At 40.9% G+C, this 26,819-nt stretch overlaps 1 protein-coding gene across 2 annotated transcripts in view; it reads right to left on the bottom strand.

Moving 5' to 3' along the window:
* Window positions 1–293: 293 nt before the first annotated feature.
* SLC2A13 (solute carrier family 2 member 13) overlaps window positions 294–26,819 on the bottom strand; it is a 169,346-nt gene continuing 142,820 nt past the window's right edge. Inside the window, exons 8-11 of one of the 2 annotated variants that reach the window (XM_037387736.1) lie at window positions 8,119–8,240; window positions 7,833–7,985; window positions 6,526–6,654; window positions 294–1,090 (exon numbers count right to left, since the gene is read on the bottom strand). In XM_037387736.1, coding sequence (XP_037243633.1) covers window positions 1,074–1,090; window positions 6,526–6,654; window positions 7,833–7,985; window positions 8,119–8,240 — 421 coding nt within the window. In that variant the 3' untranslated portion in view covers window positions 294–1,073. Of the gene's footprint in view, window positions 6,655–7,832; window positions 7,986–8,118; window positions 8,241–26,819 lie in introns of both variants that reach the window. The other variant, XM_037387735.1, reaches the window with a different exon arrangement.

Raw genomic sequence — 26,819 nt, 5'->3', positions numbered from 1 at the left:
AGGGGACACTGGAAACCAATGGGGGGACAATTGGTACAGCTGGCAGCTCCACATTACTGCATTGAGCTCTTCAAACAAATCCTTCAGGAAGGAAGGGACACCTACCCCGTGCGCCATCATCACAGAAATGCTCTGTGGTTTGAAATGTATCGTATTAAGACCATATTCAGTTATTACCCTTCGCTTATTTCAGGCAAGCTTCTGGGTTATTTTAGCTCATTTTGCTGAGCAGTGCAATTTTGCAACTCTAAAAGGCAACCCAAACACCCAAACAAAGGAGACCTTGAGAAAGATTCTGTAATTAAGTATCTCACCTTTTATTTTGTTCATTTACATTTCTGGCACTGACAATTCTTTGAAGATATTTATGTAAAGACCAAACTTCATTAAAGCAATCAGAACAGAAGTCAATTAAATAATTTTACATCACTTAAGTTTCAGAAAATGTACAACACTTTCATACGTTATAGGCTTGACTGGTTGCAAAAGGAAATGGCACATGTTTGACATGGTTAAGAAATAACTTGGACAACTCAACAATTAGTTTTGCCAAAACCTGTTTTGTACTGAATACCGTGACACACACCCAGGGACCACAGTATGCCTGATGGCACCATGTCCACGTTGTTATTCAACATGGAATTATTACTATCAATTCTGTCTCCATTGACGTATCACATATTCTACATAGAATTCGTCACAGAAAGATCCAGTTAACGGTTTTGTAGAGGTGTGAGATTCATGATGGAAAGTGGAGATGTGACTCATGCCACTTCCCAGCGATGCCCTGGACCAGCAGGACACGGAGCACATGGAGAATATCAAGCATATGAATAATCCTATTGATTTCATGGGGACTACTCGAACACTTAAAATCGAACAGACAACAGGCATGCACTAGGCAAGGTCTGTGGTGTAACGCAGCATCCCAGCACCACGAAACCATCTCGCTTCACACCTGCTAAGGATCCATGAAATTTCTCCTGCAGAAGTCACGATGATGGTCATACATTTAGTTCTCTCCAAAGTCTATGTAATGTTTAAGGCAGCAAGAAAACTTTGCCTTTAACACTTCAGAAACTGATGTTTCCTTTAGAAATAGGTGGACAATATTCATAATTAATCAGTGCGCCCATTATTTATATGAATGCAATGAAAGGCCAAACCAAATTTTGACAAACCGTATGTCAACAGAATTGAGGAGTGTAACTGAACCGGAGTCGAAGCTTTATAATTACACGTGCCAGATCATTCACATGTAACATACTGTCTAGGGACAATGTGAAAAAGCAGGACTTAGATGAAATCTGTATTCCTGAAGCCTGGTGCTGGCCAGACTTCCCCTGGTGTGAGTGAGCTCTACTGAAGCCAATGAGTGAGCACCTCCGATGAGAAGTGCGAGTAAGATTCAAAACATGCCGCCGGTTCACACTAACAGGTCATTGTGGCTGAAGGATATTCTCATATACAGAACTCTGGAACACTACTAACACCCATTTACAAAACACTACAGTGATGGTTATTGGCACATAAAAAACTCCTTCTCTATATGAAAACATACACAAAATAGATAAGAACTGCCATTTTTTTCAGACTTTTAAAATCTCTATATAGTTGCCTTTAAGGAGTTTTAACCCCAGTATCACGAACAACAATGGTCACCTAGATTTTACTGTGCTGACATTTGTAACACTGCCACAACCTAGACCACTTTGTGGATTATGTTTAACTGTACTGTACACAAGGTGATGAAGATTGATAGAAAACCACTAAGATTCTTGCACAAAAATGTGACTTGTTAAAATCCAGAGAATGATTGAGTCACTTTATAGGCAGCAGCTACATGTAAGCTGTAAATGTTACCCGCGATAAAAAACACATTTTGCCATAAAGCACATATTGTGACATTATCTGCTTCTGGCCTGGTACACAAAGCTCGATTTTCTTCCCAATGCAGAGGAATGGTTTGGTTACCTTGACTCTCAGAAAAAAAGTGCACAAATATTTTACTCTTTAAAGTGCTTTGCAGAACTCTCTTCTGCCTTGATTTCTACTCCAAGATATCTCTACGCTCTGAAGACTCTGCCTCTTTCTCGCATATTGATGTTCAGCTGACAAAGCCTCTTATGCAAGTACGAGTAAAATTTCAAGAAGACCATGTTAGAAAAGTGTTGATGCTGAGAAGGAGAAAGTTGGGTATAAAGCTGAGAAGTACAGGGTCTATCTTTTGTTAGCCCACTGCATGTCTGTGGGACTCCACCCAGCACGCTCATGTCCGACAGAAAGACCCTTGCTCAGGGCCTGTAGCAGCCCCTGAAAGTCAAAACTTCTCCCCAGTGTTCAACCCGAGCGACTAAGAAGGGCAAAAGAGATTTCACCAAGGAAAAAATGTACTGGCTTTGCAAACTCTGTTGTCATCTTCTCACCTCCGTGTGGAGAGGAGCACTCATGTGCTTCCTCCCCCTTAGTCTCCCAGCGCCCCGCTCCCATCCACAGGCCCAAGCGCAGTCCCTTGGTCCCACCGTCCTTCTCCCACCTGGGAGACCAGTCAGAGACTCCTGCTTTTGGCTAAGACACCTGTCTCTACTGAAACAGGACTTTGCGGGGATTTTGATGCATCCCTTCTTTCTAATCCCCCCCCAACCCTAAATCCTACACTAGTGAAGTGCTGCATTTACCAACTCATGCAAAAATAAGTCGGCGTTGGAATGATGATCCTTGGGATGTATCCTCTCTCGTCCCAAAATTTCTGGCAGGGCTATCACCGCAACTCACAAGGTAGCAACGTCTACGAGAGCGATCCAGCATCTTCAGCCCTCCAAATGAGTCCTGGGGCCTTGCTGTGTTTCTATGTCTATTTTCGAAACAGATTTGCTTCTCTTATTAAAAGATCATTTTGATCAACAAAGTGATAAGGGGAAGAAACAAGTGGCAAATCATCTTAACTCCCCCAACACTTTTTAATTTCAACATGGTAAACAAACTACTGTATGTGACTTACTGTGAATTAAATTTAAAAAGATTAAAAATGCATCAGGACTTGTTTCTTTTATACTTGCTGTTAGATCACAACACGTAGTCAGTAGATCAATAAGAATTAAAATATCTCAAATTGTTGTGTATCATCAGTATGTCCAACTCTACCAGCAGTATTACTCTAGCGTTCCTGATGCACAGAATACCTGAATGAAGTGTGCAGTCCTTGTGAAGAAACAATTTCACATCTTCTGCAGAAAACTTTCAATAAAACGATATTGTGCTTAGACATACTATTTATGCTACTTCATAAATTAAAATCCTGTCATAAGAAATTATTCAGCTACACTGTATTTTTATTCTTTTATCTGGAATGTTACTAAGTCTACCTTTAGCAAAAATCTCTTAAAACTTAAAATATGCACAAATATAAAAAATCTTTGCAAAATAGAAACATTTATTTAATTTTCTTCATACGCTATAAATGTTCACAGATTCTAAAAATAAAAACCTAATTGACTAAGATTAATTTCAAGTATCTAATCTCATTTTTATTACACATGATGCTTGGTACTAGGTTCACTGTTTCTAAGGTGTGGAATGTTGTCTTGGTGTAAAGCAACCCTAAAAGGAAGGCTTAAACCTAACTCTCTGCAGGCGGGAAAGGGGGAGTGACAACAAATAAGGTGATATATTTTGCACCCTTGTGGCGATGAATAAAATGTACGTCTCAATTTTGCCTCAAGAAAAAGGGGTCAGGATGCAAACCTTCAGAAAACCGCTTTCAGTAAGATCAATCCTGTGTGAGAAAACAAGCCCAGTGCTGCACACAACTGAGTGCCACTTCTGAGAGCGTCCACGAAACAAGGCTGACAGAGAGAGGCGGTCTTCTGCTGCTAAAAAGCCTGCAAAACAGAAGAGGCTGATATTGTGACAGCGATCTTTCCAGTGACTTTGCTTTGGTTATGCCCAATAAATGCAGCGGTTTCCTCGACCTGTGGATACAAGTGCAATGAAGTGCGAGGTCAGCGCTGACACTGTGCCAGCGCAGGGACACCCGCCCTGGCTTGCACCCTGCTCCAGCAAAACACAGCAAGGAAAGGAATGTTCATAGGTGGAATGGCGAGCGTGGGCTTATGCTTTTGGGAAGATCAGAACCCTAAGTCCCTATTCTCAGAAACCAGTAAATTCTCTCTTAAACCTATCAACCACATAAGCACAAGTTGGGCGTTACACGCCCGTTCACATGCTGTTCTGGGTAACAAAACTGTTCCGAATAAAGGTCTTCACGCACACATTTTTTTGGTTTTGGGAAGAAACCAATTTGTCCTCAAAACTTTTTGTTCTCATCTGTGCCAAGCATCCCTTTTTCTCATATCAGGTACTGCACCTTCAGTGAAGGTTTCAAAGAGGTGACAACCTAACGGAGACTTCCCGTGGTGGGTGCACTCGTAGATAGGTCTGGAGACCTAAGCATTTTCAAGCTTTAAAATATTGTGCGCTTAAAGGGGAGGCAAGATGGAAAGTGTGAGAATCCAGCCCTCTCACCGCACAAGGAGATGTTCAAGGTCAAGCCACTCTTTACAATGATTCATTTGAAATTCCCTTTATCTGCTATGTTTTCCCCTTTTAGTCCCAGCCACATCACAGGAGGATGCTTTAAAATGTTTTCTTTTCAAAATATTTCTTCAATTAATCAAGTAAAAAAGAAGATAACACAAAATACGCCCAATTGCTGAAGGTCAATAATTGGAGAGCAAGAACTTCCCCCCGAGAAGATCAGATAACCTAATATCAGACTTCTTTACAACAACAAAACCCCACATTGTCCAATACAAATAATTTAGTAACAGATGTCCAGTCTCAGTTTTAATAGTAATCCTACATTCAAAATATTTTTCAACCCAAGAAAAGCCCACAAAACAAATTATAAAAGCTGATGAACCCAACAACTTCTTTAATCTTTACATGATGAAAAATAAATGTATTTTTACCAAATAAATGGGGAGAAGCCCACAGGCAGAGGAGGTTTTCCACATTCTTTCATGAAGCAAACGTTTCAAAGAAAAGAATTTAAATTGTTGATGCTTTCAAACTCCTATCTCTGAAGACTTAAAGCAGTGCGAACAGGGCAAGGAAAAAACCAATATTTTTATGTAGCGGCATAAAATTCAATTTACCAAGGCAAGCAATCATGGCAGGTGAATAAAATACCATTCATATTTTCATTACCATGCTAAAGGCAGCCAAAGTTGATTTTTGTGCCTGACGTTTTCTTGACAATTTTGTAATGCTTCAGTAAGGCAATTAATATCAGATGCAGGCTTCTGTCCATTGCTAATATTTCTCTTTAGATCCAGCAAGACACTGGTTGCATAAGGGCATTTGAAGGAAAAACGTGCTGGGATTCATTTACTCTGCACATACGAAGATAAACCGAAGGCAGTAAGACTATTCGTGAGCCAAAGGCGCAGGAGGGATGACCACTGTGCATTTAGCAGCACAAAACCTCTCTTCTTTCTTTTAGATAATGACATTTTCTGTTCAAAACTAGGCATGAACCCAAACTTTCAAATGCAAAAAAGGAAAACAAAAATAATATTTTTTCCCAACTAACTGAAGCCAGTTAACTGAAGTCGTTGTACCTAGCAATTCATACCAGTTCATTTGTACATGTGGCCACATACTTAGCTCTGTTTTCCTGTCGTCAGGTAGTTAATTTTGGCAGTTTCTCTCATAAACGCCAACTCCTGAACGTAGTGTGTGCTCAAGAGCAGCAGTGGCTACATAACCTGGTGTAACATAGACATACGCCACCCTAGTGGACCTCCACTCAGGTGAGTATGGCTCTCTACTTGTTATCTCAAATAAATAAAAATGGAAATTCTCTGACGTGTAAATTTGGGGAATGTTCCCTCTCATACGCATAGCAGATATTTGTATTTTCCTAATCAGTTTAATCGTTTAAATGGTTACTGTTACAGCACCTTATGCATTCATCATTCGTTGTATTGCACAGCAGAGCTATTTCCTAGGCTGCTACGGGATGGGGAACCAACAGATGTTGGCTGCTTTCTGATAAGTTACTCTATTATTTTACCTTTTATCAGTATTGAAGATAAGGACAACCTCTGCCCATCTAGGATAGCCTTCTGTAGTCATCTGGTACAGTGCACCCTACTAAATACCTCAGGACGGTGCAGTGTTGCACACACTTGGTGAATTCACATAATTGTGGAATTCGATCTCTTTTGGAAGCCATTGCGTTTAGTTATCAAGAAAACACTGGCATATTGAAATTCCTCCCAAATGGAACATTTTTGAACATGAAGGCATTTTTAACTAGACAGTAGAAAGGAGAACCAGACCAGAAGCAGGGCAGTGAGGTCATCAGAGAGCTGCTTTTCCCCCAGAAGGCCTTTAAATGATTAAATACATCAGCAGCTGAAAATTATTCCACATCAGAAGCGTCATTGTCAGAAAGATGGTAATTACTTCCCTTCACCCGAATATACTCGATATACCTCCCTTCATCAGAATCTGACGTACCACATGTACATAGCCTGTTTTCAAACAAAGATTCAATTTCCTCTAGTTTTTTCCCTTTAGTCTCAGGAAGGCAGCCGTAGATGAAAACCAGTCCCAAGGCAGCAAACCCTGCGTAGAGGAAGAAGGCTCCTGCAATGTAGAACAATATGCACAGTCGGTTACAGAAGTTCCCATCCCTTCTCTGCTCCAAAGCAGAGGGAGCCGCACAAACAGCCGGCTGCAGATACCAGCCGAGTGTGTAAAAGCAAAGGCTGGAGCAGCATGGCTAAAACAATGAGCTGCAGGGCTGTGGGTGCAGGAGAAGGCCACTTTATTGCATCATTCCACAACAGAGTAAATTAACAAAAGCAATTTCATTTCACACGGAAAATAATACACATCCTTTCTGGGCAAGTCATTCTGCTGTTAAAATAAACAGTGATTAAATGATTGCATACACACACACACACACACACAAAAAAAAACCCCAGATATGAAAGGCAAAAGCTTTCTTAGTTTATCTTAACAGCAAAAGGCATACTAAAACAACCCCCCAAAATGAGAAACTTTTGCAAAAAAGAAATAGTCAGGATTAAAATCGTGCTTGTGACTCTTACACCTAATTATTATTTAAAAGTCCTCTGCAGAGACAATTAGCAGTGCGAAAAGCTCGTTTCCCCTGTGACCCATCATATATAGGGGAGCAGAAAAGGTACCAAAGGGCCAAGAAGCAATTACCTGCCATGTGTTTCTAGACTGATGACTCAAAGGAATGACAAGTGGAGCTGAAAGCCTCTGTACTACTAATGATGTGAAGATTGCATCAAGTCCCTAGCAGCTTAATGCAATTTAAATGATTTGTACTCAAGTGGCTAAGCAGTAATCTGACAAACTCTCCGCAGACTCCAGCAGACAGGGCTTAACAGTTGGGAGTGGGGCAGTAGCATCTTACACAGCTATTTCTGCAAGGACCATCTGATATTTGCCTTGGATGCCACCATAAACTGGAAAAATGCAAATGCCGTCTCCTTAAGTGGGATTCAGCCTATTTCACTCAGTCAAAGGTGATTTTTTTCCAGCTTTCCTGATTTAATCAAGTGTCTAGGTTCTCAGTTAAGGACAGAAAGAAATGTTTCTTATGAAAGCTGGACCAAACTATGATCCAGGCACATTATATCAGGTCTCTAGTCTCACTAAACCATGGTGGGCTGAGAACACTGCATTCACAGTTGACATTTCATAGCAAAACCAACTGAGTGACCCAATATCAGCAGAAAATCTATGTGCCAATGGTAGTACTGCACACGTGGACGCATACTGTTTCTTACCGTAGTATGTCAGATATTCAGCCGTATGCAGAAATGTCAGTGACACGAGCACATTGAAAACCCAGTTGACTCCAGAGGAACATGCGTTTCCTGTACTCCTTGCCCAGAGTGGGTAAATTTCAGAATTGACGGTCCAGGGCATAGGACCCATGCCTAAGAATTAGGAAAAAAGATCAATCTCAGTTTAATAGCTGGACTCAAGAGTAAATTTAACATGTAGTCTCACTATCTGACATTTTACCTTTATAGTTTTTTAATTTATATGCAAAAACTAATGTTTGCTTACCAGGTGCAAAGAAAACCAAGTATAAAATAAGGCCCAGAAGTGCTGTCCAAGAGTATGGAGTGGGGCAGAAATTGTATGCCCAAAACAGATCATCTTTTTTGAATACTGTTTCATTTGAACACCTGAAAAATAACAAAAACCTTCATATTAAAGAATATTCAGGGAAATGGGTGACATCTCAATATCACCATGGCATGTAATGTCTCACGACAAGCTGCCAAATGTACAATTAATATGAAAAAAAATCACCTCTGTTAATTTATCAAGATCTTTGAAATTATGTCCTACACTCAGAAACGTGCTTTTTCCTAAGCCCAGTCTTAGGAAGAGTAACCAGCAGAACATTCCTGAATTTAAACGCTTGCCTTGTACCTACAAATCTCCTTCAAATGTCCAGTCTTTACCTCGCAAGTGGTCATACCAAAGCCAATGAGATGGCCATTCACATGAATATCACACAGTGCAAAAAGAGCCGCAGCAGCAGGACTTTGAGGTGAGGATGCTTTATGCAAGGATTTAAGGTCAAATGGAACTTAGACCCTACATCATTGATGAACTAATTATATGCTGTACATATTGCGTGTAATCAGTAATGCCTATGGAGTATGCCAAGGTCAAGTGAATTTATAAGGAAAAGAGCCATATACTTTCTTTTCTTCACAGTGAAATAATTTAGAAGAAGGTAGCATTTCTAATTAGACAGTAAAAATAAGAACCAGACCAGAGGTAAACCATGCCCGAGCTACTGAAAGAAGAAGTGTCTCTATTCCAAGGACCATGTGGAAATTACATATTTTGATGAATAGTATAAAATCAGGTACTTCCATCTGACTGACAATATAATATATTTTAAAGGAATACTGGCAACTGTATCTTTTTGTTACGATTTTTCAGTTTAAACTAGCACTGGTTTAAAGGGGCAACGAGTCATAACTGCAACTAGAGAAACTTTTCTGCTGCAACCACGTCAATGGCTATGTAGAGTAGAACAACCAGGTACTCCTGGGAGAGACGACCTAAGCAGACACCACCCTTTCATATCCTAACAATGGTATTTACTTGAAGAGAAGAAACCACAGGGCGCTGATCATCTGTCTGCGTTACTATTTCCAGACCAGCTGAATGCCCACATGAAGGATACGACCCTCCTGTGCCTGTACTCAGCACTGGTGAGGCTGCACCTCGAACGCTGTGCTTGGTTTTGGGCCCCTTACTACAAGACATTGAGGTGCTGGAGAGTGGCCAGAGGTGGACAACAGAGCTGGTGAAGGGTCCGGGGCACAAGTCTTATGAAGGGCAGCTGAGGGAGCTGGGGGTGTTTAGCCTGGAGAAGAGGGTTGATTCAGGGGGGACCTTATCACTCTCTGCAGCTCCCTGACAGGGGCTGTAGGCAGGTGGGGGTCGGTCTCCTCTAGAGACAGGACAAGAGGAAATGGCCTCAAGCTGTGCCACAGGAGGTTTAGATTGGATAACAGGAAAAATTTCTTTATGGAAAGGGTGGTCAAGCATTGGAACATGCTGCCCAGGGAGGTGATGGAATCACCGTCCCTGCAGGTGTTTTAAAAATGCATAGATGCGGTGCTTGGCAACATGGTTTAGTGGTGGACTTGGCAGTCCTGGGTTAGCAGTGGGACTTGATCTCAAAGGTCATTTCCAACATAAGTGGTTCTATGATTCTCTTGATGGTTGGAAAACCGGAATGAAGATGCCTTCAACAGTCGATAGGTGAGCAACAAGTGATGAGATGGTGGAGCAATGCACACTGAAACGTTTAAAAGGACCCACCACCACTGCAGCTGACTTTCAGAAGCAAATTCCAACAAAACACTTCTCCTCTAAGTTTTCTGTTAAGAAATGACAAACCAGCCCCAGGTGGAACAGAAATGTGCTAAGCACCAATGGCCAACCCACCCCCCTCCTGGGGCAGGAATCTTCCTTAAGTTGGCATGGATGTACCAACAGGACAACATTTAAAGGAGGATATGGCCATAAAGCCCCAAACCCAGTTTCAGGACAGCTGGAAATCCAAAGTTGAAATACATTTAAAAGACAGAAGTTAACCCAACAAATACTGGAAAAACGCCTGTCTGAAACCTCAGCCAAATCCCAATGCTTCCTTAATGGCAGTAAGCTGTAAGATTTGCAGTTCCACCTTGCACTTGAGCAGCACCAGACCAAGTGGAGCCAGCGCTCCCTGGAGAAACGCCGAGCCCTTGATGTGCTGCTGGCAAAACAGCCAGTGCCAGCGTACAGCCTTCCACCCTGCCGCAGCCCTGCCTTGCCGAGCTTACCCAGAAAGCCCATCTCATCCAGTGTATACAGATCCACTTTCAGTCTTGAGGTGAAAAACACATATAAAACAAGACAACTGCACAGCCCTCTCAAAGATATGTCCCTCATGCCTGGATACAAAAGACTCATGGCCTCAGCTGCTGCCTGGACCACGGGAGAGCCAGCCATCTAAGACACTAGCAGCTTCCACGAGAGAGATTTTTCGCCTTTTTCTGAGCCAAAAGCACTGCTGCCATCCTTGCCACTTGCTTCTAAGCATCATCCCAGGTTCCTCCTTCTGTCACTTTGCTCTTTGATGGCTCAACTCAGCATCTCTTTCTGTGTTAGGAGTTGAGACATGGATCATTACCCGTTGCTTCACCCTGATGCTTCCCTACCACGCTACGTGCTCTTCGCTGCATGCGGGTTAACTCAGGTTTGAGCTGTGTCCCAGGTGAAAAAAAAAAAAGAAAAGAAAAAGATGACTGAACTGTGCTGGAGAACCATCCATATGTTTAAACTGAAAGCTCCTTAGATGTGAAAGAAATGGCATTTGAAAGACTAATTACTGAACACCTGGTGATCCCATTGCCATCTCCTGCTCAGCCCCCCCCTGAAATTCTGTTGCAAGAAAGCAGATTCAGTGCATAGAAACAGGAAAAATATCACTCGAGACTAGATTTAACAGAAACCTTGCAGTAATAAACTGTGCCCTACTTATCCTTCAGCAGTAATCCTGCATGTACACAGGGTAAAAGCAAAGATGTCTGCATTTGCTGGCATCTAGCAGCACTGGGTATGTTCAAAAATAACACTCCTTTCAAGGCTGAAGATTTGTTCAAGCTCTGTTACTGTGCTAATTCTACTGCTGTACTAGTATTCTACAAAGTGTATTATTTTGCTGAAGAATATATTAATAATTACTGTATAATGTACTATCAGATAAAATTCTGAATTTTTTCCTGCATGAAGGGAGATCTATGATGGGAAGTGGACAAGTATCTACCCATCACTTCACAAGCTGAAACGCACAGAGGAAAATGCCCTGTAAGCAGCTTACAAGTGAAACGATGCAGCTGGGTACCAGTGCAAGGAGTTTGTTAACAACAATATGCTGGGTAAGGGTCGTATCAATATAAATAGTGAAGACACATCACATCATTTCCTCTGAAATTACTGCCCAGGTGAAAAAAAGATAGTGCTACATGAAAATCTTTCCTATTAATTTCTTTTGTTATATATTTTCCACAGATAATTTAAGATGCACATCTGTTCTAATCAGTGAAAACCTGGGCTTCCAATGACTGATGTGAACAATTCGACTGACTGAAAATAAATCAGAACAGCAGTAGATTTCTAAATTAGAGGCATTATATGCTTGGTTTCATAATCACAGGATCCATCCTTTACCAGATAAGGTCTGTATTTCAGAAGATCTAAAGCTTTGCTCCCCACATCCTTAAACTACGCTCACATGGAACATAATAGAAGGTAAGAGATGAAGAGATGAAGAGCTGGTGTGGGTGGTCTAAAATGTTACTGACATATAACAAGAGGAAAGAGGATAAGACCAATTTAAATTTTCCTAATACTTGAGCCTCAAGCACAGCACTGAAAAGCACAGATAGGGAAATGGCTAGGCAGAACATAGCATAGGCAAGTGAGCACAGCACTGAGCTCTGCACAAGTCAGAAACCAAGCTGATTTTCCTCTCAAATTTCCATTAATCTTTGCTTTGCTGTAGACCGAGGACTGTGTATCCCTAAAGATATGGCTTTTGTGGGAATTAAATGTTTCACTCTGAACAGTTCATACATTTTCAATATAAAAGACAATGAGAAGTCAGAAGCTTTCAAGCCCTTCAGAAGCATCTTAAATGGATTTAGATCAAAAGGCTCAGAAGGTCAAAATTTAAATCAAATCAGGCTAAGGAAACAAATTACTTTAAAGAAAATCACTAATGTGATCATTCGTCTCCTTAAAATGCTTGTTAGAACAGGCACATTTCAAAATTACACATTCGGCTCTGACATAAACTTTAACATCAGGTGCTGATGGTACAGAAAGATTTTAAGACCTAATTCACAGTTTCACTAATTCCCCATTACTTTGTTCTAACAATAGTAAAACTACTCAAGGACTGCTCTCACACCACACTTTTGTATTATCAAGATGCTGATAATCTACAATTTACCAACTTAGTCTCTGGTGTAACACAAATATATTGGATTTTGAAAAATCTCCTTTAAAGAGATTTTTAAAGTTTCCTGTGTAGAGTCCTGACTTTTATATCATGCCAATCCAAGTAAACAATATAAATTAATGCCAAGCTTATTGGCTCATCTTTTCACCTGAAGCCTGGTCATGGGAAGAGGCCCAAACAGACATAATGTAGAGTAGCTCCTGTTTGGATTGAGAAAGGTTTTTGTGGAAGATGCTTGGGAACAACTAAGATTGTTTATCCACAGGCAATTACTCATCCTGTGGAAGAATCTGGACCCTGACATTTGGGTTCATTCTCCCAACTTCAAGCTCCTCTGTTTCTGCTAAGGATATTTAGTTGTCTGACCAGACCCCTAACTGTCTTAAAATTACTCAAAGGACAGACAAAGTACCAGATTAACTGTGTAGTAATTTAGTGGTAGTCAGACATGTAACTAAGGAGAACTTTGGAAACCACCTCTACCTTGTCTGTCAAGTGGCCTCTCTAATCCACCTATACACAATCAAATTAGTTGCATTAGCACAACCCATAGAAACCAGTGAAACCATAAAGTATAGTTTCACTATAAATCAGTATATACTGATCCAAAGAAAAATCTATTCCTTTCAGTGCTTAATTTTTATATATACACATGATAAGATGCTATCTGAAGTATTAAGCAAAGCATAACTCTTTCCTGAAGGCAAACAGATTAATTTTAACTCGACCAACGTGTGAATCAATACTTCCTAAGCCTTCTCACAGTTCCCTAGCTACGGGCCTCTGTACCTCAGAGAAGATGCACTGTAGCTCCACGCCCCTCTGGAGAAGTTTGCATCTACTGCTCTGACCTTAGAGTTTACATGCAGAAATAACTCATCCATTAAACCAGATGCTGCTGAAAATATGCAGATGAAGCTTCTTGCAACAGATGATGGCAATTAAAAAAACAGAAAAGAACAAACAGATGCAGCCTTCAGAAAACGCACCCATAAAATTTCATGGTATTCAGCTAGACATTGCTTAACCTTCATTACATAAAAATACCAGCAGTGTTTTGGGACAGTCATTGAAGCTTTTTGCTTTAACTGACAAAGAGTTTTTAAAATATCAGCATGCACTTCAAAAACTTGGCAAAATAGTTTAGTTCACAGCAAAAAAGCAAACTGCACATCAGCAGATTGCTGACGCATTCGCACATGACTGAAAACCAGTCCTTATCATGCTGAGGCCCCCTGCTATAGGACCTACGCATTATACCTATATACTGTGGGGGATTTCCTGCACAAAGAACAGACACCAGGGCACTTTAATGAGTAACAGCTATAGTAATTGCTGCTGTCCAAAATAATTCCAAAAAATCTTAAACTAAAGAGGCAAAGCCAGTTCCTTTCTCCATGCAACGCTTTCCACGCCAAGTAAGTTCAGTAGCAGCTACTAAGATAAGAACGGTAACAACAGGAAAATGATTCTCCTCAAATCAAATGACAGACGTTTCATACTCTGCATCTGGGAAACTGAAAGCACATATTCAAAGATATATTAATGAAACCCAAAACCCCAGAAGCTTGCTTGCTTTGCCCATTACAGAGTCAAAGAGTTTAGAGGTGCCTTCTTTGTTGCATGCTGTAGGTTCTAACAAGGTTTTATGTTTAAATCAGCATTTCTTACAGATCTGCTTGGAGACAGCACATAACATGTATAGAAATAACTGTCAGTTACTCACACTGAGCATCTTTTCCCTTACTGGCTGTAAGACCTTCTGATCCCTCTTTTATCTTCATTCTTAAAAAAGAAACAGAGATTCTACAGACTGCTAAAATCTCCTAAAATCAATCACAAGGAATATTTCACTACAGCTTATACCCACTATTAAACTAAAAAATTACTTAATATTTCATTTAAAAAAGTAGAAGCCCCTACTGAAATGATTACTTCATAGAAATATCTGTCTCTAACACATAACTGCCTTCCATCATGCTTGGACAGCTGCACTCTTTGCTGGGTCAGAAACTGGCTGGCCGGCCGGGCCCGGCGGGTGGTGGTGAGCGGAGTTACATCCCGCTGGCGGCCGGTCACAGCTGGTGTCCCCAGGGCTCCGTGCTGGGGCCAGCCCTGCTTAATGCCTTTATCAATGACCTGGGCGAGGGCACCGAGCGCACCCTCGGCCAGTTTGCAGGTGGCACCGAGCTGGGGGCAGCGCTGATCTGCTGGGGGGCAGGAGGCTCTGCAGAGGGGTCTGGGCAGGCCGGGCCGATGGGCCGAGGCCACTTGTAGGAGGTTCAACAGGGCTCAGTGCCGGGTCCTGCCCCTGGGTCACACCAGCCCCACGCAGCGCGACAGGCTGGGGCAGAGCGGCTGGAAAGGTGCCCAGCGGAAAATGACCTGGGGATGTTCGTCAACAGCCAGCTGAACGTAAGCCAGCAGCGTGCCCAGGGGCCCAAGAAAGCCAATAGCATCCTGGCTTGTGCCAGCAATCATGTGGCCAGCAGGACCAGGGCGGTGATCGTCCCCCTGCACTGGGCACTGGTGAGGCCGCACCTCGAACACGGGGTTCAGTTTTGGGCCCTGAAAGACACTGCAAAAAAGTGGGCCCACATCAGAAAGACACTGAGGTGCTGCAGCGTGTCCAGAGAAGGGCAACGGAGCTGGTGAAGGGTCTGGGGCACAAGCCCTGTGAGGAGCAGCTGAGGGAGCTGGGGTGGTTCAGCCTGGAGAGGAGGCGGCTCAGGGGGGACCTCACTGCTCTCTGCAACTCCCTGACAGAGGCTGTAGGCAGGGGGGGTCGGTCTCTTCTCCCAGATAACAAGCAACAGGACAAGACGTAACAGCCTCAAGCTGTGCCACAGGAGGTTCAGGTTGGATATTAGGAAAAATTTCTTCCCTGAAAGGGTGGTCAGGTATTGGAACAGGCTGCCCGGGGAAGTGGTTGAGTCACCGTCCCCGCAGGTATTCAACAGTCCTGCAGACGTGGTGCCTGGGACATGGCTCAGCGGGGGACTTGGCAGGGTTAGGTTTACAGTTGGACTCAATGATTTTAAAGGCGTTTTCCAACCCAAATGATTCTATGATAATCAGTCATGTCAGAAGTCACACCTGACTTGTTATGCTGTTCCAATTTACCTCTGTTCCCAGCCACCTGGTCACAGGATTTACATTATTAATTTAGCTAAAAATCTTTGGAGTTTGAATTCAAACACTTGCATTTTCCCAAACTGAGAAACTTCAGTTTTGCATCTGCATCTGAATCTGCTCAATAAATAAGTGCTGGAGCTGTTATTCAATCTGAATAGACTGAGCAACAGACTACCAAATGACTGAAAACAGGAGCAATTTTTACCCATGACAAATAGTTCTCCAGTATTAATCACATCAAAGTGGTTCTTGAACGGTTGCTGTTCTGGACATTGCAGTATGTTTGTAACCACATATTAGTGGATTCTCAAGGGTGGGCAACATAGCTGCTTCGTCTCTTGCCAAAGGAAGAAGCTCAGCTGTCTGACTGCCAGTCATGACATCGGTTCGCTGTGGGTCTGAGCAAGCCGCTTTTGTGTGATTAGGTAAGTCTGATCTCCCAATGAAAGATGTTCAGGTTTGGATCTGCTTCTGGATTGAAGGTTCTCCTTCATATTGCTGTATCCTACTCCCATCCTCTCAAAGTTCCACCTGCTACTCCATTCGATTTTTATCTTATACTGGTGCCTTCCCAGTCCTGCTGGCCACCTCCAGGCCGCTGGCTAACGTCTCCCACTCTGCTGTCACGCCACAAGTGTTTCAAGCTTCATTTTTCATCATGTCTACTAGGAGGGGAGAGAAACAAATCTCTGCTACTACCACGACACTGTCAGACAAGCGTCTCTCATCATCTTTCATGCTCCCCTTACCATGAGAAATGGACTCAAACCGGGAAAAGGCAGAATAACATTTGTACCTAGTGCTAAAGCCCAACCATCTGAGATTTCACAACAGCTGACAGCACCCGTTAGCCACACATGTACACCAGTCCCAGCTACAGCACACTTAAGAACTAGGAGCAGAAATAAGAAAATACCTGTTTTTTTGTTATAGAAGAACATACAACTAATCACACTACACATAGACTGACTTATTTTTCTTTCCAAGCTTTTTCCTACTCTTCTAAAGTATCAGATGATAATAAAAGTGTCAGGAAACACCTGACATCTCTGTGCTCTACAGAGAGCCCTATCCTAGTGCTAATCCTGATCCTGACTGAGTACACTTGGTTTAACCCAGTACAAACTAAAATTAACTAGTAATAATTAAATTATACGATTTTATAATCATGACCAAATTATAAATTATTCAAATATTATATTAATAATGCATAAACTTGTGAGCAGTCATACAACTATGAAAAAAAAATCATCTGTTCACTTAAGTAGAAGTCATACTTACAGAATTTTAATGGGCAGAATTCAAATTAAAACCTGATCAAAATGCAAAATCTTAATTAGTTTTGAGCATAAGCATCTTAGCGGAATATCACTGTCATTCACGCATTTCTACATATCATCATTTTAACTACTTTAATCACTAGACAACAGGTCACAGTTTCAAAGTAATGTATTTTGTGTTTCTTTTTAACATTGGACATTTTCAGATACAAATTTAGCTGTTCATCTGAGGGAAAAAGAGAAGGAATATGGCTTATTTATTTCATTTTTTTTGTAAAAAACTTTGAAACGGCCCAAATTTTCAACAAAGAAATGAAACGCGACAAAAATCATATATTTTTGAGTTTGTTTCTTTGTTCAAAAAGTTCTTTTAGCACTGTTTTCTGAAAAAAGATAATTTGAAATATTTATTTATATATAAAGAAAAAAGCATCCTGTAAAAATAATTTACATAAACCCCTCAAATATCTAAATATATTACTGCACAAACTGAGTGTACAGAGGTCCAGTCTATATCCATTTATGTCCAAGTCTAAGACTATACTCAACGAACAGCTGGCAGAGGACAGCTTGGTTAATACCTGGCTAAGGGGTTCACAGGTTGAAATCATAGCTGTAAAAATTAGATGCAGTATTCTCCAGTTAAGAAGCCACGACAAAAATCAGTTTATTATATATACCCAGAAGACTACTTCAAGGTTTGAAACTGTAAAATTCAGTGACACTGACAGTAGTTAGTGGTAATTCTAAGCTGGAGAATCAAATACTAATGCATATGATAAATAAACAAGGGTACAATCTGGTAATTATTTCAGGATAGATTCTTCATAAAACTGAGTAAATAGTTTAAAGACAGTTTTTTGGTCAAGATGGAGATTATTAATATATATTCTGAAGAGCTTTTTCTCAATTTAAATTATGACTCACTTATTAGCTTCAGAAGTTAACATTCAGTTGTAGAAAACTTTTCTCCGAAATATCAGCAAAAGCTTCACTGGAACTAGACATTATATGAGGTTAAAGTTACAGCAAGGTAATGTTAAAGGAGGAGCAAAGCCCACATCTGCTACATGTTTTCATGAGAAGACACAAGAATATATTTTTGCAACTTTAAAGATGATTCTGTGCATTTACAAGCTAACAAAGAATATGAAAAAGCAGCAATGAAAGAGAGTGCACCATTTCAGGTGAGGCTCAGAAGGCAACAGCAGGCGATGTAAGATTTCTGCCTTTTTTTCCCCCTTTCCAAGGATGTATTCCAATGGTTTACAGACAACTTACATCTGCGTACTTTAAAGACCAAGACCTTCAGTAATTTCTCCTGCTTTTTCATTTATAGAATACAAACCCTGGTCTAAAAAAAAGAAAAACAAACAAAAAAAAACAACAACCAAAAAAACCCCCAACCAAAACGACAGCCACACAAGTGTTTCAGAAGCACTAAACTATCTGAAAGTCCTTACTGAAATCTTCTTATTATGCAAATAAACCCTGGGTTCATCCCTTTCATTGACAGGCACACCCTGTTGCTGAAGTCTGTGCCTGTACAAGAGGTTGTGCCTGCTGGTCCACTGAAACTCCAACTCTCAACACAAAACTCGCTCATATCCTTGCACAATTTTACTAACCCTAAATCTTTTACCTCTTTTGTTCCTCTTTTATCTTGCAGCTTCCAAACTACTGATGTGCATGAGAATTCCAACCACTTTATAAACACAGTGGTGGGCTCCAACAGAGTGCCATCAGCAAGTCATGAAGCCTCCCAGATTCCAGTGCTGTATCCAAAAAAGTCTAAGCCAATCCTCACAAGAAAGCAAGATCCAGTAAGAGGCAGAGAAATAGTTCGGTCCTAATTCTCATACTGAACAACTGCAATTGGCTAAATGCTGTAGTTTTCACTAATTCTTACTTTCAAGTATGATTGACTCTCAGAGAACTTTACTGAGGTGCAGATCAGCAAAGAATGTTTAGAAATTTGGGTAAATATGATGAAGGTGATACTGCCCAACATTTTGAAGCCTTTGTCATGGTCAATAGATAATTTAGTACTACAGTAGTATCAAGAAATATAAGCAAAACACTGCATTCTGCCAGACAGAGTGGAAAAAATGCCATGTGGTAGCGGGTACAACCCACTGCTGTAACACCTAAAGCATCATGCATTTGCGTGCAGGTCTGGACGGAGATGTGACGGGTGTGATGGGGCTGTGGTTCAATGACATAAGTTGTTTGCACAACAGTTGGTGGAACAAGAGAATTATGGCTACCACCGCCTTGGCCGCTACTGCACATTTTCCCTTCAATCCTGTTCACAGCAATCACAAATTGAAAAGAAACATCTTGTGCCGCAGCATGGGCACAGGCACACGGCAAGCCCTCGCAAGAAGTGGCATCTAGGAATATTTAATTGGTTGTGAAAGAGATGTCATTTCACAAATTTTAAACAACACAAGCACAAAGCTATCTCCACATGACAGCCAGCAAAAAGGTAGCGCAGAGGCATTCTGGAAACAGAATGAGCCATTATTTCCCTCCCAGCAGCCATCAGGGTTGAGAAAGACTCGTGGACTCCTTATGACCCTAGGCTGTGCATTAAAGTTTGTTTAGTGTTTTTTCTGTGGTTATGCAGAAATAGCTCACTTTTGGAACAAACAGCTCCAGCAGCGAGCGTGCAGACACACCCGTGCCTTCATCCAGTCGTTGCTGCTGAAAGGAGGGAGCGATCATGAATGATTTGGCCGTTTCTTCTGACAGACATACCTTTGGGGCATCTCAGTGACAAGCTTAACTGGAATGTGGCTACCAGTCACCTGGGGGGCTCCCGGAGCTAACCTGTGCCATAGAATGCTTTCCACCAAAACCCAGACAGGTTTGGTCACACTCCGCTACTCACAGGTGCCTGCAGGCAGGCAGGCTTCATTCTGTTAGAGCTCTTTCAGGACAAAAATGCTTATAAATGTAGGACTCGAATATATTTTGTTAAAGACAGACTGGCATTTAGCATCTGTGACAGACTAGCATATTAAATATTTCAGTTGCGTGCAAACCCCTCTGTGTAGCTCAGCGCTCCTGGTCTTTCCCTGGACTGGAGCGGTTCTGCTGCTCCTGGCATTTCCGTGTGGAAGTTCTGGGTCATCCTTGCTCTGACATGTTTGAGAGCTTATGGATGGAGCACCAGGCTCCAACCAAATTACTGAAAGAACTGGGGTAATCGAATTGGAGAATTTCTAGCTTCTGTTTCCAGATCCAAAAGCATTTAGTCATTCTGATTTTATCTCCTTGCAGCACCAATACTTAATAATTAAATTACTGAAACAAACTGTTCTGAAGATTATGATGTCAAACACGGCATTTTACAATTTTCTGCAAGTTTACTATAAAATAAATCTCTACCTAATATTTAATCTCATTTGTTTTTTCACCTGATTTTACATTTCACTTGCTTAATAATTAGCATTTCTGAAGTTCTTTTGGTTACAACACAAACACCAACAAGCTGCCTATTCACTGTAGAAGAACCAGTTCTCCCAGGAGAATCTTCCCTGTAGTATATGAAGACAGATTGTCCCAAGGAATGCTGGTAGAAAGGGCTGAGTGCAAGGCTCAATAATAACAAGTATCAATACTTTAAGATTAATTAAAGTATTATTAACAGAACAACATGCAAAAATTGCTGGCATGACGTAACAAAGTCTATTCTATAAAACACAGGCAAAGGACAGCTGCAAACAAAGAACAGCATCTTTTATCCATCAGTCAAGGAACTACAAGATAGCTTAAGGTCAACATTTTAGATATCTGAAGTTGAGTAAAACAAACTATCCAGATTTCTTATTCTTATTTGCACTTACAAGCAACTGTTACTGGTGCCTGTCCTGTACACCACGTGTCAGCAGTACTAGCAAAGGAATGTCATCAGCGTCTCAAAAGCATCACTTGAGTTACAACTGACAAAAGTAATTCTAAGCCTATGGTCAAAAAAGACCAAAACCAAAAAAAGCAAGGTGGTGTAACTCAGTATGAAGGTAACTTAACAGAAATATTCACTGGAAGTTCAACTTCCAAATGAAATTGGTTCTATTTCAATGTTACAATCTCTTTTTTCTGAATGCTTCCAAACACTCCAGAAAACAATAAAAAAAACAGAGAAAAATTTATTGCTTTTAATTATCCCAAAGTTTAAGATGTACAAAGTATTGAAAAAAAAATACTTTCACGTTGAAACCTGGTATATGAAGTTAGTAGATAACAGCGAGATTTATAGTTCAATTTAGAAAGACCAAGCAAATCCCACCCAAACCCCAAACTCAAAACACAGCTGGGACACGCTGACACAACTATAACGAGTGACCAGATGTTGCACTGACTGGTGAGCACTGCTGATTCAATTCATCGCCCAGATAACTTCCTTGGCAAGTTCCAGAAAGGCTGCCTGCCCTGCCAGCGGAGTGCCCGGCGAGCAGCCCAGGTCACGCTGCAGGCATGCTGCTGAGATTCTAAAGCTACTGCACTTACTGCTTACACCACGCAGCAGTCCCTGCGCCTTGGAGTCTGCCACACCGCCACCCTGCAGAAATGATTTTCCACAGAGCTGCTGAAACCTTAAAATCAGAATCGACCACATATTTCAATGGGAAGCGAAGAGAGAAAAAAATATTTATCCTTCTGACATTTCCACTGAAACCAAAAGGAAAGTGCGTGCGGGTAAAAATAATTTTCTGAATTTGCTTTTTTTGTTGAGCCTGAAACAAAAATTGTAAGGACAAGTAAGATCAATGTTACATGTATTAAGACACATTTTTTAGCACTTCCCTGCTCTATTTAAGTTCTAGTTATTGACATACGTATAAAGTTTATATTGTAATAGGTCTAACAATAACCTTTTGGCAAACTTAACCTTCCATCTGAAGTACTGAACCGTTACATTCAATTTCTGTAGCAGCAGTTTAGATATTTAATATTAAAATATTACATTTTAACTATTGCCAGCAACTGTCTTTCTGCTACTACAATGGAAATCTATTCAAACTAAAAGTCCTGAGATCTTGCGTTCCTTGCTGCAAACAGATGATGGAGAAGTGTTTTTAAAAAGGAGCTTTTCCCTGATTCCAGTAGGTGGCAATAGCTCTGCCCCAAAAAGCTCAGAGAAACTGGTGCTTCAGAAGGGGGATGAAGCACCGCACCCCTGCCCACACAGGCAGTACTGGGGAGGCTCTGGATTAACTCCACCAACACAGCAATACTCCACTGTCAGCCCTAAAATTCACTGGAAATCACTAATGTAACTGAAAAAGGAGCCCCAAGGAAATTTAAATAATATTGTAAGGCCACTTATACCAATATAATTATTTCACACCTGATTTGTAAGAGTGAGCACGTAACATAGTGTTGCTCTGGTTTGATTTGTGCATGCAGGTGCAATATCTATGCCAAATCTAAGGAATTTTATAAAATACAGAAATTGTAACTGATTACACTAACTTTAGCTCATGACATCTATAAGCAATGGGTAGCAAAGTCTTCACTGTTACATGAAACTCAAAGTTTGGGATCCGGCAGCAGCAGAACTCAGCAGAAATCGAAGTAATCATCTATCTTTGATGGCTTCTGACAACTAAAAAGAACTTGACATAAATAAGTGCTTTTTGGCAATAATTATTTTGCCAAGAAAATATGCTAAATGGGAACATACATAATCTGAATCACAGGTCTGAAGAACTAAATAATCATGCAGAACCTCAAACTCGTCTCTCATTATCATCTATGCAAAGCTAATGTGACAGCTGTGGAAAGCTACAGGAAAAAAGAGTCTATACATCCTACAAGCAAGAAGAAATGCCCAAAGTGCTGCTGTTCAGAAGTATGACCTACTATCTGACAGACTGCCCATATCCTAGCCTGTACTAACTGACAAGCTGAGTTAAAACAAGGTCACAACTTTAAATCAAATGAATCAATAACTCCAGCTCATCTTGTGCCAGTGAGGGATTGATGTTACTGCCTCCTTTCTCAAGGAAATGAGCCACACATGCAGACAGCACATACAAGAATTTATATGAATTAAACTCATCAAACATACTGAATTATTCAACAGTCCTAATGCAGAAATATGTTAATTTATTTCCCCTCATAAAGAAAAATCTCCTCTAAAAACTTCATCCTTTTAAGAAGGGAAGACATCAGTTTTACTGTATCAGATGGTGTGATTACTCAAGAGTTACTTATTACAGAAAAAAGGTGTGTAAGATTTGGATTAGTGATGCTGTTAAAGGTATAACAAAAAATTTGGATTCCGGATCCTCTATGGAGGGCTGTGTTCGACCCTACTGAATGTTCTTTATCAATAAATATCCCCAACCACGTGCACCTTTCTAAAATATTTTCCACTTAATATTTTAAAATATTAAAAATCAGAGAAAATTTCAATTTAGTAAATCTATTTCAGACTGTAAAAACCTGACGGAATTTGCTGAGACAATTTTCACAGAGAACTTTTATTTAAATCCAAACTTCAGCGTCAATGACCAAATAGATGTGAAAAACTACTAATGGAAGTAGTCCCCTCTCAGAAAAAAAATGCACACGCTCCCAAATATGAGTCAGTTCCTTTTGCTTTGGCTCCAAGGCAGAAGGGGAAAGCCCCCAGTCTCTCGCACCAGCAGCTCCCTGCACACTCGCACCCTCTGGTGAAGCATCCTCCTCTGCCCCTCTCTCCAATCCCCTCGGCCGAGGAGAGCGCCAGGGCTGTGCTCTGCCAGGGCTGTGCTCTGCCAGGGCTGTGCTCTGCCAGGGCTGTGCTCTGCCAGGGCTGTGCTCTGCCAGGGCTGTGCTCTGCCCCTGCTGTGATACTGCCCTGGGAGAACCCTCCTGGTAAGGCATGGACGTCTTTCAATCTGTCCCTAAAAAGACGAGCAGCTGAAGAAGCTAATTAGCAGCAGGCTTCTACAGGCAATAAATGACACTCTTCTCCAATGTACATTTCATAAGGGGGAAGAGAGAGAAAAAAGCTGCAGGAATTATCCACGTACTCTAAGCAGACTGACAAGAGACTGCCAATTCTCTCATACACGTTGGCATTTCTTTGCCTTCACTTTCCCATCTATCTTTCAGACATGCTTTTTGCATGGGAAATGGTATTTTCCTTCTAGTCCCATTTCAGCTGATGACAGAATGACTGAAATGAGCAGAAAGCTTGCACCTTCAACAGAATGTAAATTCAAATTTTAATCACCACAGCATCTTCTTCCTTGGACCACTTTTAACCGATGAAGACACTGACTCAAACATTTTCCCACCACAACTTTTCCTGACACAAACCAGCATTTGGACATCTTTTAGCTCAAGGGCCACTTTTGCTTTTCTATTCCAGTTACCTCAATGTTATAGCACCTGAAGTAGTTGTAACAAGTAACCCAAACAGCTGTCAGCATGTGTCTCTTCATCATTCTCTACCAGAATGCCTTTAAAGAGTAAGGTCTGGAAGCAGTGTTTAGTGGCAAAGTGCAATAGAAATAAACAGGTAGAGAACAAATGTACAAACAATGTTTCAAACCAACCAGTCCTGCTTTAAAATCCTACTTTGCACTGGGTGTCTCCAACAAATATATTTTGTCTTCAGCATATAGTCTAAACGTTTCCAGAGCCAGAATACATTCATTTCATAAGAGGACTGACTACGAGTCTGTTTTGTCCTCCCTTTCAAGCATCCAGAATTTACCACTGGTCGAGTAGATATAATGAGTTAGAGCTATTAATAGAAATTACTAAGTGATTACCCTAAAGGAATGTAAATAGTTTCACAGTTCAGATTATCATGTTGCTCTGCTCATTATTTTACACCTACAAAGGACCTAACCTTAGTTCAGGTATTAGATCCAGTCAAAAATTAAGTAATAAATAAAAAGGGTTTCCCCCCTTGAACATTTAAAAAAGTAATGAAGAGACCGTATCTTCTGCTAAAGATCAACAAAATTCCACCCTCAATGTAAATTATTTAAGTACATACATAGATTTTACCGTATTTTTAAATGCTTAAAGAGATCTTACTATGGTTATGAGGCCCATCACAAAATAATTTCCTTTTAAAAGAACTGAAAAATGTGATGCCTTGAAGATTTGAGCAGGAGGAGTGGCTGAAAGGATCAGAACATTAAAATTGCACCTATTTCTCAGCCTACTCCTGCCTCACCAATAACAAAGGCTTCATCTACGATTGAGGACACAATATTCTGCATCACTGTATCCTTTTCTTCTTCCTATTTGCTCTTACCAGTTAGCAGAGATGGCATTAAAATATGCATACGAGATTTCTTAAGTTCCTCTTCTACCTCCCTAGCTCTCCAGAATCGCACCAGTATGTGCAGCCGTTAGACTGTGATTACACTAATAGCTCCTCCCAGAAAAGACCTCGTGCCTTAGCTTAGGCTGACAGACTGCAAACAGTTTCAGATCTTTTCTTCATTTCTCTTTTTGCACACCTCACTAATGTATATTAGATATTATTATGCTGAAGTACACAATCCTAACCAAATAGGCCAAACAGCATTCCATCCTGCCACCCAGTTGCTCCAGGTTTCCATACCTCGTGGTAGTGGTGAAGATAATAAATCAAAATGTAACTCTATTCGAAACCACATACGTTTGGGGTTTCTTTTCTAGATGATCCCGGACAGGAGAGGGGGTTTTCTATATTCTGGTTCCTACTGAAGTGATGAATATTTCAATTTAGTAAACATTTAGCATATTGCCCAGAACGGAATTTCTCTAAGAGTACTGGTTGTAATCGCAGCTCTTCTGAGTGCTGCTGATATACATGCAGATGTAAATAATCTGTAGAACCTGCTACTTTCCTGAATCACTTACTCCCTCTACTATCTTTCCACTTGGCAACTGTGAGAGGCATAATCCTTTGTATAATCTGCATCTGCTGATCTGAAGACTTGGTAAAATAAATACTAGTTTCTCCTCTAACTGCTGTTGAGTTAAGCAGCACTTTTCACTGCAGGCCCTTGTACAAAGATTCCAAACCACCATTTCAGCAATAAAATCTTCTACCAATACTTAATGCATGACAAAACAAGCAATGTCTGCCCCCAGACAGAGGAGTGCTTCATTCCTGGAAGGCTGCTGTGGTGCTAGCCTTTCTGTGGTAACAGGGAAGGTCTGTATACCCATTCCCCACCACATACTGAAAATGGATTCTCAGTCTTTAAATGTGTGAATACGTACATACATTTTTTTGGCGTTAGTAAAGCAGACACAGCAACTTTTACAAATGTACTTGTCACATTGCAAAAGACAGTGACTAGCAAAACAAAGTTAATGAACTTATTTATGTCTGTCTTTATTCACAAGCAGCAAAAGGAACCTGACATTTCTAGAAAAATCTAATGTCGCTACAAAGAAAAAGTATTCTAATCATTTTAACAGTCTCATCTGGTATGCATTAGACAACAGGCAACACTGTATGAATGTAAAGCTCCCCAGAATACTCCTGAGGCTGTGGCAGACACTGGCATGCTCCCCACTGGACATAAACCAGGCTGTTGTCTGAGAATCCAGCTAACGAGCTCCCATGTTTTGTTTGGTTTTTTTTTTTTTTAACCACTGGCATCTAGTTAGTGTCCAGGCTCAAATGCCAAGTCATTAGGCACATTTCTGCAGTGGAAACTCTCCTGAAGCTGGGAACCATGGTTTGACTGCCTGCCTGACCTGCTTCCTTACATTACCCAGGTAATTTAAACCCACTTTTCCCCAGAAAAGGCTTCCGAGATACAGTCAAACTCCTCAGCAAACTGACGTCCATGAGCAAC

Source organism: Falco rusticolus, chromosome 5 (assembly GCF_015220075.1).
Source record: "Falco rusticolus isolate bFalRus1 chromosome 5, bFalRus1.pri, whole genome shotgun sequence".
In the NCBI taxonomy this organism is placed as follows: Eukaryota; Metazoa; Chordata; class Aves; order Falconiformes; family Falconidae; genus Falco; species Falco rusticolus.
Note: the sequence above shows the minus strand (reverse complement) of the source record. Positions and strands in the feature narration are given on the sequence as shown.